Here is a 14,407-nt window from a genome sequence, read left to right on the forward strand (position 1 = left end):
CATGTGGCTGGACCTCATGCTTTAAACTATTTTGAAACTATTTCTGATGCTATTTTGTTTGTCCTGGATATCTTATAAATATAATGTTTATTACCAGAGGAATATCTCATAGACTATTATTTCCCCCATTTTGGTAAAAATAACAAGTCAAAACGTGTAAAGTCTTAAACACTAAATCAACTCCATTCCAAATCCCTTTTTATAGTGAAACTGGGGGGTTGTAACTCCTTGCTACTATTGTATAATAACTTATTTATAATCTTTGTTTAACTGCTGAAATAAACATTTGCATCATTTGGTATTTTTGAAATAAAATAAGAACTATAACATGAATTGAACTATGTTTCCATTTTTATCCTTCTTTTTATCATTTTTCAGTCGACTTTCTCTCCCCCCCCCCCCCCTCTCTCGTTGAAAAGAGTTTTCTGGGACTGGCCAAATTACCTCTTTAAAACAGAAATATATAGAAGAGTTTGCGGTAACACCATGTAATGATCTCTAAATAAGTTGGGGTGGTTCTGAAAAGAACCGTTGGTTTAACTCGACGTTTCGATCAGTATGCTCTGATCGTCAGCATTCTCCAGAAGACGATCAGAGCATACTGATCGAAACGTCGAGTTAAACCAACGGTTCTTTTCAGAACCACCTCAACTCATTTAGAGATCATTACATGGTGTTACCGCAAACTCTTCTATATCTTATCTCCACCATGCAAAGTTTCAAATCCTACAAAACAGAAATGTTGTTATAAGAAGATATCAAACCAAAGAAAGACAGAGAAGAAATGTGATTCTGGACTTTTCAGAATGTAATCGTTTTAAGCAGAACGTGCTCTTTATAATCAGGGTTGATAGTATACAGTGGATTAGACTAAAGGTCGTCTAAAGAGTTCAAATATCATGGTGTTCTATGCCCTTGAAATTCTCGGTTTGATATTAAAGTAACACGTTGCCTTGGATCGGTCGAGTTGGTCTTTGAAAAGCGTTTGTAACCGTTTGTTATAAAATGCATATGATTAGAAAGATATTTGAAAAGTATACTATAATGATCCACACAAGTATCACTCGAAACTGCGTGGTTTTCCTTTTACCTCGTCAACAAACACGGTCGGCCATTTATGGGAGTCACATTTTTGACTCCCATAAATGGCCAACCGTGTTAGTTCGCAAAGTAAAAGGAAAACCACGCAATTTCGAGGCAAATGTGTGTGGATCATTATATTCTACTTTTAAAACATCTTTCTACCCATATGCATTTTATAACAATCGGTTACAAACGCTTTGCAAAGACCAACTCGTTCGATCCAAGGCAACGTGTTCCTTTAATTTGCTGGATCTTGACCGCATTCTTCTATACAAAAGTGCTCTTTATGATTAGACTATGGTCGTCCAAATATTTTCAGTGTCGGCTTACATCATGGTGTTTCATTCACTATGCCCTTGAAATTCTTGTTTGATATCAATTTAATGGTTCTTGACTGAAATCTTCACTGCCTGTACCAGTTCAACAGGCGACCAAGGATTTGAAAAAACTCTCTTCCAACACCATTACCCGGTGAATCGTGTGCGGGGCTGTCTGTAGATCCACTCAAAATGAAGCATTGGTTGAAGAAATGACGTGTTCCTCTTTGGTCGTATTCGAATTGGCAACTCTGGCTGCGGCTGTTGCTAAGGGTGTGACTTAAGGAAGATGATGCTTCAATGCTTATTTCCATGGGTAAATACTTAGGGAAATACAATAAAGTACCTTAGGGAAATACCATTTGGGACATACATGCTTTTACATAAGAAAATACATGTACTGTAGCTGTAACAATGTTTTTGCCATGGTATTTTGCCTATGGTATTTCCCTAAGTATTTACCCATGGAAATTAATTAGTATGTCTTCGTTGACCCCGTTAGCCGTTTCCAAGGTCAGTTTCAGGTTTGTGATGCGCTCATTTTCCAGCAGATAGAACCCGATCCAAGTCTTCTTTCTTTAGGTGGGTGATACCCTTCCAGTTTGAATTTTGTCGACATCCTTTAACATCAAATGACGTCACATTTCAACATGGGGTATAATTATGTGTGGAATGTTGTCATTAGAGTAGGCTAGAGGTCAAAAGAACGTTGCTCATTATTTTGTACAATGCGTACAAAGCTGTGCGTTTCACATTGGTGCATCATCCCATTGTTACTAAGATGACGGCGTTATGACGTCAGCAAATAAAGTCCATTGCCAATGTATTACCTCACTCTCAGTATTACGGCGTTGACACTCAATCATGTGAACGTCGATTTCGAAAGCAACGCAAAAACACATGACACAACATGGTATCAGTTTAGTTTGATCTGCCTTTGTCCGTTAACAGAAATGATACACTTTTTATCGGGGTTTTTGACCACACTCAGACTTCGGAACTAATAACTTTTTTGGCCTACGACCTTTGCTAATATCAGCTGATATTGAAGTGCGTGATATGATGACGTTTGTGGTTATTTGCAGTATAGAGTCAAGGGAAGCAGTGTAAAGCTGAAACTCAATGAAATGTTACATCTTGGTTGGCATCTATACAAGCGACAGGGTTAACTGTCCTACATAATATCGCGTTTATCGCTATAGTGTTTTGGGAATTTAAGGTGAGAATTAACACATCCAAAAGGTCACTGTTTTTGTTTTCATTGACGAGATTGACGCCAGAGGTCAGGGGTTAGAATCTCACCGTGTAATGCCTGTGATTTTCCACAGAGCTTGGGGAAGTACTGAGTATACAGACGTGCTAATACACATTGGTATATGGGTAAAACCAAAATTAGTAATATTTATACCTGATGCAACATTTTCATCTATTAAGTTGGCTTTGTGATTTCTTCCATTCTTTTCAAATCTCTGGTCCCTGGTTCGAATCCTATATTTGAGTCCCAGATAAAGTTCTTACATAATGTGGATTTACACACAGTCATTGTCTGATTGCGTATAGGTGTCCAAAGCCAATTAGTGACGCAGCAATAATTTATGTTGAGTCACACTGCGTATAAAAAAAGTTATGTGACATCGCATTAATTTATGTTATGCCATTCAATATATCACTTGACTGCTTCTGTTGCTCTTGATATACATGTTTATGTGTTGTGCTGTCATTTAGCCTTCGAGAAAGACTCTGCTAAAGTCGAAACGTCAGGCCGATAAATATTTTTTGCATTTGCTTCATGATTGGTCCTTTTGGTTGGTAGTTTGCAACAGCTAATTCTAATTTGCCATTCAATTTACGAAGTGGCAACACCTTTTATTTTAATTGACTATAAATCATTCAAAAGCTGCGTAAACAAGCTAAGGCGTTTCTTCTCAACCGCAATAATGTACACGTAATCATTTCTTATGTTGTTTATAGCAGCATGATATTGGTTTACTACGGTTGACTTCATCAGCTTGTATTCTGTATTGAAAAAACCTCTCATCGTAATGAAATGTTGCCATTGCACGCCAACCGAATCCTTTAGGGATCCGTTATGACTTGGTTACGCTTGATGTGTAATGAGGAAACGTCTTTCCTTAATGAATGCGAGACGCGAGACTTCAATACACTGGTCATAAGGTCTCTGGTGTGACTTCGCTGAGCTGTTTGATAACGGTAACCAGGGGAACCAAGACGTAAATCTCAAGAGGCAAAGCCTTAGGAAAAACATTGTCCATTTTGTGGACTCTTCAGGATCACATTGCAGACTTTTCCTGGCCAAAGCTATACGTTCTAGCCAGACTAAACCCGTTTTACGATTAGTTTAGGACGAGTTCGGACGTTTTGTTAACGATTTTGCTTTGACTCAGCCTGTCGTGTGATGAGCAAAATAAGGCCGAGTTGAAAGAAAGAGTACTACTAACTTCATGACTTCAGGTAGTCATCTATCTTTATAAAAGCAAACGAAAAGTGATGGAGTCAATATCCGTCACTGACCGATACCTGAGGAAGACCGAGACATCGATTTAGACCTCCGACATGATCATCCCAAACGAATATAAGCCCTGATTCGGGACATAACCTGCCTGGCTTTTCTTATGGCCTTTCACAAAATCAAAAATTATTGGAAACATAAATTAGTTGTGCAACAAGCTCTGCTTGATCAAATTGACTGGGCGAGGCTGACGATGATGTGACGCACGTCAATGGCAAGTTGAACGTCGCAATTAAAGTGTTATACGCACGGTATCCTCCACCCTTTAATTTGTATGTCAGTCGAGCTGGCTCATATTACCCAATTTGGCATTATATTTCAGTCCTACTGGTCTCACGATGAAAGACGTCTTGTCGAGGACCACCATTGGTAATTGTCAAAGACCAGTACTCTCACTTGGCGATCCCAACAAATGCATTAAATAACAAACTTGGGGAAATTAGGACTCAATTGTACGAAGTTGCAAGAAAATATTGAAAGAAAAACACCCTTGTTACACAAATTTGTGTGTTTTCAGACGCATAATAGAGAGAAGCTTCAGGTCTGAAGTCTTTCTCTGATTCAAGCATTTTAGTGAGATTTTGTTTCCCCCCTCTCTCTAAAAAGCTACGTCACTTCAGAGGGAACCGTTTCTCCCAATGTTTTGTACCATGCACGACATTGCTCGTTACAAAAAGGTTCGATGTTAATAAATATTTTGAGAAATTTCCAATCGTGTCCAGTGCCTTTGAGCCCGCTTGCTAACGGTCATCCCGCCGAAGCCCACGCTGCACACGATGATGACATTTGATAAACATTTTGATGGCATTTAATATTATTATGTAAAGGAGCCAACGAAGCTGAGGAAGTTTATATTTTCATTCTTGGATATGTCAAGATTATAGCAATTAACTTAAATATCGTGTTGTTCCTTGAATGTCCCCAAGAGACCCAGTAAAACGTAGTTCACGAACCCGTCACTGTGATGCGCGTCTGGACTTTTTCAGAAAAGCTTATTTCGGCATCTTTGTATCAAATCCATCTGGGTTTTGTTTTTTCCAGTTCTATCCGGCAGCTTTTATTTTGCTAAGACATTGAAATGACAAGTTAGGATTTTAAGACATTGTAAAAGTCTTGGTGATCCAACAGGAGACGATAAGTTGTTATGAAACATTGGTCTAATAGGGTAAGGTTTGCTCTATGGTCTAACCATGGTTTAACATATATATCATGCTATGGCTGTACAGCTAATTGAGCTTTATCAGCACATAAAAGTGAAATGCTTTTATGACCGAATTCCTTCCCGACCCGGCCTCTAGCATTAAACAGGATATGTGTTTCTTCCTCGTTGGTAAACACAATGTACACGTATAGGCCATATATCGTGTTATGCCAAGCTAACCTGCCTTGAACCCATCTGCTTTAAACATGTCAAATGTAAGTTTCCGATCAGTTGCGTACCAGGGATTGATTTGCCGAGAGGGTCCGGGTTTTAAGTTTGGAGTGGGGTTCAAAGATTTGGAGGCGGATAAATTGCAATTGGGAGTATACATTACCTTTTTATATTGTATAATTATATTTTTATCGTTGGCAGGGGTCTAGTTTTACACATCTTTTGATGACAGTTTTATACTTTTGTTTTAACCTTGACAGCCCCTGTACAACTTGTAACTATTGTGTATGTCTAAAGATTTAAAATAAATAAATAAATAAGTATTTAGCCATGGTTGTCAAGTTTAACCTTTATCAGCATCATGTGTTTTGTTGTTGGTTGGGGACGTCTTGTTTTGCCCTGGCTAGATACGCCACAGTGTTCGTTAATAACAATATCAATTTTGGGGAATATTGATCTATGTTTAACCACCATTGAGCTGAGTGGTTTTGTACGGTACTTTGCAGCTTCTAACTTTTTCGTAATCATGGATTTAAGAAACCGAAATACACAAACAGACAGACAGACAGACAGACAGACAGACAGACAGACAAACAGACAGACAGACAGACAGACAGACAGACAGACAGACAGACAGACAGACAGACAGACAGACAGACAGACAGACAGACAGACAGACAGACAGACAGACAGACAGACAGACAGACAGACAGACAGACAGACAGACAGACAGACAGACAGACAGACAGACAGACAGACACACAGACAGACAGACAGACAGACAGACAGACAGACAGACACACAGACAGACAGACAGACAGACAGACAGACAGACAGACAGACAGACAGACAGACAGACAGACAGACAGACAGACAGACACACACACACACACACAGACAGACAGACAGACAGACAGACAGACAGACAGACAGACAGACAGACAGACAAACATAGTATACACTTATGGCGGTGGAGCCGTTTTGCTTGCACTGCGGATGGATTTTACGCCTCAGGTTTTTGTTAATAGTTTAATTTGGTAGACTCTGGTTTTAAACGTGACCTGGCAATTCGAATTTATGACTGTGCCGTTATTTAAAAACGAAAACAAACCAATGTGTAGTGTTAGGTTTGAAGTTGTGTATAATAGGATGAGGGTTAGTCATGGGGTTGGGTTATTATAATTATGGTTAGGGATTGGATCCACACAAAAAAGCATGACCAACTAATTATGGGATTTCCATAAAACTTTAATTGTTGTTAGCCTTGTCCACGGCTCGCTATGAATTCACGAACTGCATAGATACTATCTGCACGGTACATAACAGTACTTGATCCGTGGGGTCGAAGCATGGTTTTTCGAGGTTGTAACCTTCGTACAACGAGGCTGTTGCGGCCTCGTTTGTACGAGGTCCAACAACCTCGAAAACCATGCTTCGACCCCACGGTATCAAGTACTGTTACCGTGCAGATAGTATCTATGCGGGTTGTGAATTCAGAGCGGGTATAGGTGCTTGCGTAACGAGTCTCGGACAAGTCTACATTGTTGTTTGTGTACGTTTTGTTTTGTTTGAAACGATAGAGAGTGTAATTTTTTGTCTTCTCCCCAAAACAGTGGTGTACTTTCCCTAGGATGCATAATGATCAGAGGGGTCAACTGTTATATCATATGGCGGAACTTCCTGAAGTCCAGGGACATAGGAGAGTTGTGTTTCCTGAAGTGTGATTTCCCTCTATTGCCCAATGAACGGGACGGTCCTAAAGTCAAGAATGAACTCTCTACAGTCAAATACAAAACGGATTGAGAAATCCAAGGTCCAAGTTCACTCGTATCAACAAATGAACTTTGACAAGGTCTTTGTTATCAAAGAACCTCAAGCAAACAAGGATGTTCATTTATCTCATATAGACAGAGGCAAATAGTTCGTTATACTAAGACGGCAGTGTGAGAAGAACGGACAAATAATGAAATAGATTGACAGAACTTTGTTGACTTTCCGTTGCATTAGTAAGATTCAATTCAAGGATCAGCAACACAAACATGCTTGTTTTTGTTAAGTAAAAATACGTTGACATAATGGTGTTAAAGACACTGGACACTATTGGTAATTGTCCAAGACCAGTCTTCTCACTTTGTGTATCTCAACATATGCTTATAATAACAAACCTGTGAAAATTGGAGCTCAATTGGTCGTCGAAGTTGCGAGATAATAATGAAACTAAAAACAGTCACCCTTGTCTTATGAAGTTGTGTGCTTTCAGATGCTCAATTTCGAGACCCCAAAATATAATTCTGAGGTCTCGAAAACTACGTTACTTCAGAGGGAGCCCTCTCGCAACGTTTAAAACTTTCCACATCTCCCCATTACTCGTTACTAAGTAAGTTTTGATGCTAATAACTATTTTGAGTATAATTACCATTAGTGTCCACTGCCTTTAAACCGTTTACGGCATGATAATAAAACAGAGAACAGAGAACAAAGTTACGGTTTCACCAGTCCCCCAACAACCTGTCCAAGGAAAACGAAGAGTAAGCCTTCGATTTCGAAAAAATGAGAGACTTCGATCGCGAGAGCTGGGAGTGTATTACGCTATCCCCGCAATTCGACTACAACGACAAACATAAACGTCTACAACCAACGCAGTGTGCTTAAATATTGACGGAGACAGATGGATACAACAAAATAAGACGATGACGTAAAACTCGGAACTGAGGTGACGTTTTTGAAAATATGTATCGAGTTTTTTGCTGTGAAGTGATGCAGCGGTTTATAACGTGCGGAACTTGTTGACTTGTATGTCAAGTAAACAACCATTTGAAGTGGCAGAGTGTACAGTTTTGTAACGCTGAGCGTTATGGTGTGAAACTGTTTGTTGGTTCCGATGTGTCATTTTACACACTGGAGAGTTTTTATGGAGTGTTTTGATCAATAAATTATCTTGTAATCAAACTCGAATCTTTGCTTCTCCTTGTGGATCCTTTCTTCTGGTTGGTCAACAGCTGTGCAGTTCGTATTCAACATGACTATTTTGACCAATCACAAGTGAGGATTCTTTTTTGCTGGGATAAATATCGTCGATGTAATTTGTTAACAATTAAATATTTTCGGGGGCTACTACGCGGCGTGTACATTTATCTCACAGTTAGTTTATCGCCGGTTTATAGCTAGGTATTGAGATATAACCATGTTTATTGTCAGTTGTCAAAATGGCAGGGTTTGATTATAATGTTCCAAATGGACCCTTGCGCATCATAATACTGCAGTGTGATATCATCAGATTAGAACAACCATTTAAAACGCAGTGTATGCCCTTGTTCACTTTGGCGGTATTTCCGTTACCATAGCAAGTTGGCAAACTCAAATTAATCAGTGACGTCATTAAAGGAACACGTTGCCTTGGATCGGACGAGTTGGTCAAAACAAAAGCATTTGTAACTGTTTTTTATAAAATGCATATGGTTGGAAAGATGTTTTAAAAGTAGAATACAATGATCCACACAAGTTTGCCTCGAAATTGCGTGGTTTTCCTTCTACTGTGCGAACTAACATGGTCGGCCATTTATGGGAGTCAAAATTTTGACCCCCATAAATGGCCGACGTGTTAGTCGACGAGGTAAAAGGAAAACCGATCCAAGGCAACGTGTTCCTTTAAGCATGTGCCAACGTGTGTACTTACGGCCTACGATCGCAACCGATGGATAGAAGCTGTCTCGACGTTAATTGATCTATCATTCACTAAACACAATGTGTTGAGGGTCTATTCTGAATGAAATTAAATTGGGAAAGGATGAACTGGATACCTGGTGAAAGTTTTTGAAAGTAATGTTTCAAATTTAATGAAAGGATTTGGGTACTTTTTGTAACACAAACCACAATGTCCACAGATTTACATCAAACTTACAAGGTTCGAAGATAATGACAGCAGAACGTGTAGGCCTACCTTAAAATATTAGTTGCTGAGGTGCTGTTGTTTTTTAGAAATTAGTAAAACAATGTCATGAAAATACATTTTTACATGCTAAAATAATGTTCGTCCCATGATCACTGAAACTAAAATTATTTTCATGACATTGTTTTACTAATTTCTCAAAAACTACCTCAGCAAGTAATTATTCCAGGGAAGCTTTCTACCATCATTATCTTCAAACTGTGTAAGTATAATGTAAATCTGTGTTTTTTGTTCCACAAAAAGTTCATAGACCCTTTAAAGTCAACTCAAAAACTGAACTACATGCTGTGCTCATGTTGGACATGGCCATATACATTTCACATAGCTGTTTAAGGCGCTTGATTGGTAATTACTCAAAATAACTGTTAGCATAAAACATAACTTGGTAACGAGCATTGTAGAGCTATTGGTAGTATAAAACATTGTGAGAAACGACTCCCTCTGAAGTAACGTAGTTTTTTAGAAAAGTAGACCCTCACTCAAATACTAAAAATGACTTCAGGCATGGAGCCTTCTGTTAGGCATCTGAAAATACACAAATCTGTGCAACAACGGTGTATTTTCTCTCACTCTTGCAACGTCGATGACCAATTCAAATCAATTCAATTTAATTCAATTCAATTTTATTTGTCCCACCATGTAGGAAATTTTATTTGAATACATGCAATACAGAAAGAAAAATAAATAACACACAATTATAAATAATCTACTAGAAATATCAATTAATCAGAAAACTACATAACTAATAAACCACAATTTAATTATACTGAAAACTACATCTAAGCAGAAAGTAAACAAAGTAGTTAAACACGGTCGAGTCAAAATCTTCACACATTTCTTATTTCATGCATATGTTGGCGATACACCAAGTGAGAATACTGGTCTTTGACAATTACCAAAGGTGTCCAGTGCCTTTAAAGGCAGTGGACACTATATGTAGTTACTCAAAATAAATATTAGCATAAAACCTTTCTTGGTGACGAGTAATGGGAAGAGGTTGATGGTATAAAACACTGTGAGAAACGGCTCCCTCTGAAGTGCCATAGTTTTCGAGAAAGAAGTAATTTCCCACGAATTTGATTTCGATACCTCAGATTTAGAACTTGAGGTCTCGAAATCAACCATCTAAACGCACACAACTTCGTGTGACAAGGGTGTTTTTTCTTTCATTATTATCTCGCAAGTTCCATGACCGATTGAGCTCAAATTTTCACAGGTTTGTTATTTTATGCATATGTTGAGATACACCAACTGTGAAGGCTAGTCTTTGACAATTACCAATAGTGTCCACTGCCTTTAAAACACTGAGGCCCTATTTTGTCCCACTCCACAAGGCATTTTATTTTTTTCCACCAAAAGCATATTAGCTATGGGTGACCACATGTTGGAAATGAAATACGGGGAGGTATGAATTCTGGTCTAAACGGAGCAAGTTGTTCATCCCCTGAAGCTTCTTCGACAATTACCAAAGTCCTGTGCCTTTAAGGAGAGATTACGGTGTATTTCAAAAAGCATTATGTATTTGACTTATCTTCCATTGATAACGGAATGTTTTGTTGGAATACTGTTTGCAGGTTTTATCACCGATGACCTCGTTCGGCAGGGAGACGATGAAGAAGACCAGAAGAAATACATGGGCGTCTGCAAACTACCTGGAGAAAAACAAAAGGTGAAAAAACACAATTGATCAGTGCGACATATTTTTGTCTTATCGAGTTTAATTAAACATATTTGAAGTTTGCATCGGGGAAAAGGATTATTGGTTGGTACCCTTACACCGATGTGTGTAAGGTACTGTATATATACTCTCCTGAGCTCTGTGAAAAAACACCATGGTATTACCGCAAACCAAAATATATATATTGATACCTCACCATGCAATGCCTCAAATCATATTTAAAGGAACATTACAGAATCGTTTTTTGCTAACAAAACAGTTGCTGGCAGTGTAAGCACTTTATGTAATCCACCATATACATAAACTGACAAACCCGTAGAAGTTTGAGATCGATCGGCCATCTGGGTCACGAGAAAATAGTGACAAACCGATTACACAGTTTGCATGACATTGATGCAATTAAAAGAAATGAATAAAACGCTCACTGAGCGATAAACTCCAAACGCAAAGTTAAATTATTTATTTCACATCAAATATGACATTTCAGACAGAAATATTTCAAGGGTTGTTTTCTTCTATCATCATCATTAGACCGTGTAAGTTTGATGTAAATCTGTGATCATCACGATTTTGTTTTCTTACCAATTCTGTAACGTTCCTTTAAAACAAACCAGTTGTTTTATTTAGTACAAAATAGTCTGCCGAGTCTAGTCTGACATTGCTGTTCAAATACAAAACTTTAAATACAAGTAAGTTTAGTCACCCAACAATTTTGATGTAATTGTTCCTAGTAAACCTTGTGGTTTATTCTTCCTGCAGTACCGGAGACTAGACATTATTGTGGCTCCTTACAACCAGTACTATTGCGCCCTAATGCACTTCACTGGATCGGGTCACTTCAACCGCTCCATCAGACTGCTGGCTAAGAAAAAGGTAGCAGATAATTCCCGCATATTATGTTATTAAAGGCACTGTACATCTTTTGTCAAAGACCAGTATTCTCACTTGGTGTATGAGAATACTGGTCTTTGACAATAATTACTAAAGGTTACCAGCCGTCGATTTCACCAAACTCTTCCTAAATAGGATTAATCGTAGGACTTAGGACGAGTCCCAACCCGGCACTGTAGCATGCAGACCTTAAGATTAATCCTAAGTTAGTACGAGTTACTCATCCTCACTCGAAATAGGATTAATCCTAGCGTTTCGTGAAATCGGCTGCAGTGCATTTAAACCATTGTCTGCAAGCCCTTACTTGCCCATATTGTAAAGATTTCCTGGCCACTTCGTATATACCTTGGAAGCATTTGGGTTTCTAGGTCTTTTGGCCTAATGTGTTTGTTGGGGATGCTTTGCAGTGCTTTACATGATGTTTTGCAGGAGGATGCTGCTTTACATCACTTGACATGGAATATTTCTGGAGAAAGAAACATTGTTATAAAACTTTCATTAATAGACGGTATAGAATGATAAATTGTGTGGGTGGTAATTTATTTTACAATTGTCGAAAAAGAAAGCTGTATATACTATCTCAATTTGTTTATCTCCGTTTTTTATGTTTTTCCAACAGGGCATGTCATTATCTGAGCATGCACTTCGCACAGGGGTCATTAGGAATGGGCAGGTCAAAGTTCACGAGGGCACACCCCTCCCAGTTACGAGTGAGGAGGACGTATTCAACCATCTTGGTCTGGAGTATAGAGAACCGGAAGAGCGCGACTATTAAAATATTACATTCTTCTCTATTGTCGTTGTTGACTTGTTGTTGTTTTTATTATTAAGAACAATGTGAACTAAAGGCCCAACATACATCAACAAGGACCATGAACAGGGTTAAAATTCAAATCAGACGGCAAGTTCTTGAAAAAAACAACTCTGGATAATATGCTAATCAGATGCTCATTGCAGCTCAGAGATGTAAATAAGTATAGCAGAAATGGTGTCAAGGAAAACCAATTTATGTTAGAAGAAAGTGTTCACGCACACGGCTTTTAAAGGACTGAATAACCAGAATAAATGAAATGAAAATGAAATGAAATAAATAATTATAAAGCTAATTTACAGTGACTCTGAACCATTTTTATTTATTTATACACCTTTTAATTATAATTAATCCGTATGTGAGACTTTGTGATTGCGCCAACGTTTTGGCAACGAGGCTCAAGGGCAAAGACATATTCTTTTTTTACCATTTGAATGTTATAAAGGCAGTGGACACTAATTACCAAAATAATTATTGGCATAAAACCTTATTTGGTAAAGAGTAATGGGGAGAGGTTGCTAGTATGAAACATTGTAAGAAACGGATCCCTCTGGAGTAACGTAGTTTTCAACAACTTCGACGACCAATTGAGCTCAAATTTTCACAAGTTTGTTATTTTATGCATCTGTTGAGATACACCAACGAGAAGACTGGTCTTTGACAATTAATACCAATAGTGTCTAGTGTCTTTAATTCTCTGAATGTGGATAAAACTAACATGAGGAAAGGTGTTTGCGTTTTTAGATTAACAATGGTCGAAAATCTGGAGGAGCTATGTCCACGCAGGAGGATTAGTCAATAATTGGAATAAAATACAATCCGAGAAAAGGTTCGTGCTCAAACGTTGCTCAGTTTGAAATGTTTTTGCATCCCTTTCTCACAATGAGTTATTTCCCACAATGTCACACATTATCATTAGCTGCAGTGCTTAAAGGCAGTGGACACTATTGGTAATTACTCAAACTAGTTATTAGCATAAAACCTTACTTGGTAACAAGTAATGGGGAGAGGTTGATAGTATAAAACATTGTGAGAAACGGCTCCCTCTGAAGTAATGTAGTTTTCGAGAAAGAAGTAATTTTCAACGAACTTGATTTCGAGACCTCAGATTTAGAATTTGAGATCTCGAAATCAAGCATCTGAAAGCACACAACTTCGTGTGATAAGGGTGTATTTTCTGTCATTATATCTCGCAACTTCGACGACCGATTGAGCTCAAATTTTCACAGGTTTGTGATTTTGTACATAATTATGTTGAGATACACCAAGTGAGAAGACTGGTCTTTGACATTTAACAATAGTGTCCAGTGCCTTTATTATTCTTACCACAGGGAAGTTTTTATGTTTATTATTTTTTGGAGTAATTACCAACGGTTACCCCCCCCCCTTATGGTTCATGAAGGTATCGTTTCCCCCAAAGTGTAGGTTGTTATTGGTTCATCTAACACTTGACCACCCTCCCCCCCCCCCCCCCCCTCCCCCGTCCTCTCGCTATTGGGTTTTAGTTGGTGTCAATCGAGTCAGAGGCTCGCGACGGTCTTGCAAAACAGCCTTCTTGATTGCATCATGCCATTCATGGTTGGCCTACTCCATTCAAGTTTTTTACAGCCGTCATGGCTAAGGTCTGATAGTACACGATTGACAGATGTTGGCAAAAACAAAGGGAACAAACATCATGTGCAGGAAATACATTTCCTTCGATTCTTATTACGATCAAAACATAGTTACCTTGCCAAACGATAATCAAGCCGACTGCACTTTACAATCTTTTTGAGA

At 38.4% G+C, this 14,407-nt stretch overlaps 1 protein-coding gene across 3 annotated transcripts in view; it reads left to right on the forward strand.

Annotated features, from left to right (window-relative positions):
• Positions 1–13,646, forward strand: part of LOC139941025 (DNA polymerase lambda-like) — a 35,230-nt gene extending 21,584 nt beyond the window's left edge. The window contains exons 7-9 of one of the 3 annotated variants that reach the window (XM_071937438.1): positions 10,826–10,920; positions 11,689–11,802; positions 12,440–13,646. In XM_071937438.1, coding sequence (XP_071793539.1) covers positions 10,826–10,920; positions 11,689–11,802; positions 12,440–12,595 — 365 coding nt within the window. In that variant the 3' untranslated portion in view covers positions 12,596–13,646. The remainder of the gene's footprint in view (positions 1–10,825; positions 10,921–11,688; positions 11,803–12,439) is intronic. The other 2 variants (XM_071937440.1, XM_071937441.1) reach the window with 2 other exon arrangements.
• Positions 13,647–14,407: the final 761 nt, after the last annotated feature.

This window comes from Asterias amurensis, chromosome 8 (genome assembly GCF_032118995.1).
Source record: "Asterias amurensis chromosome 8, ASM3211899v1".
Lineage (NCBI taxonomy): Eukaryota > Metazoa > Echinodermata > Asteroidea > Forcipulatida > Asteriidae > Asterias > Asterias amurensis.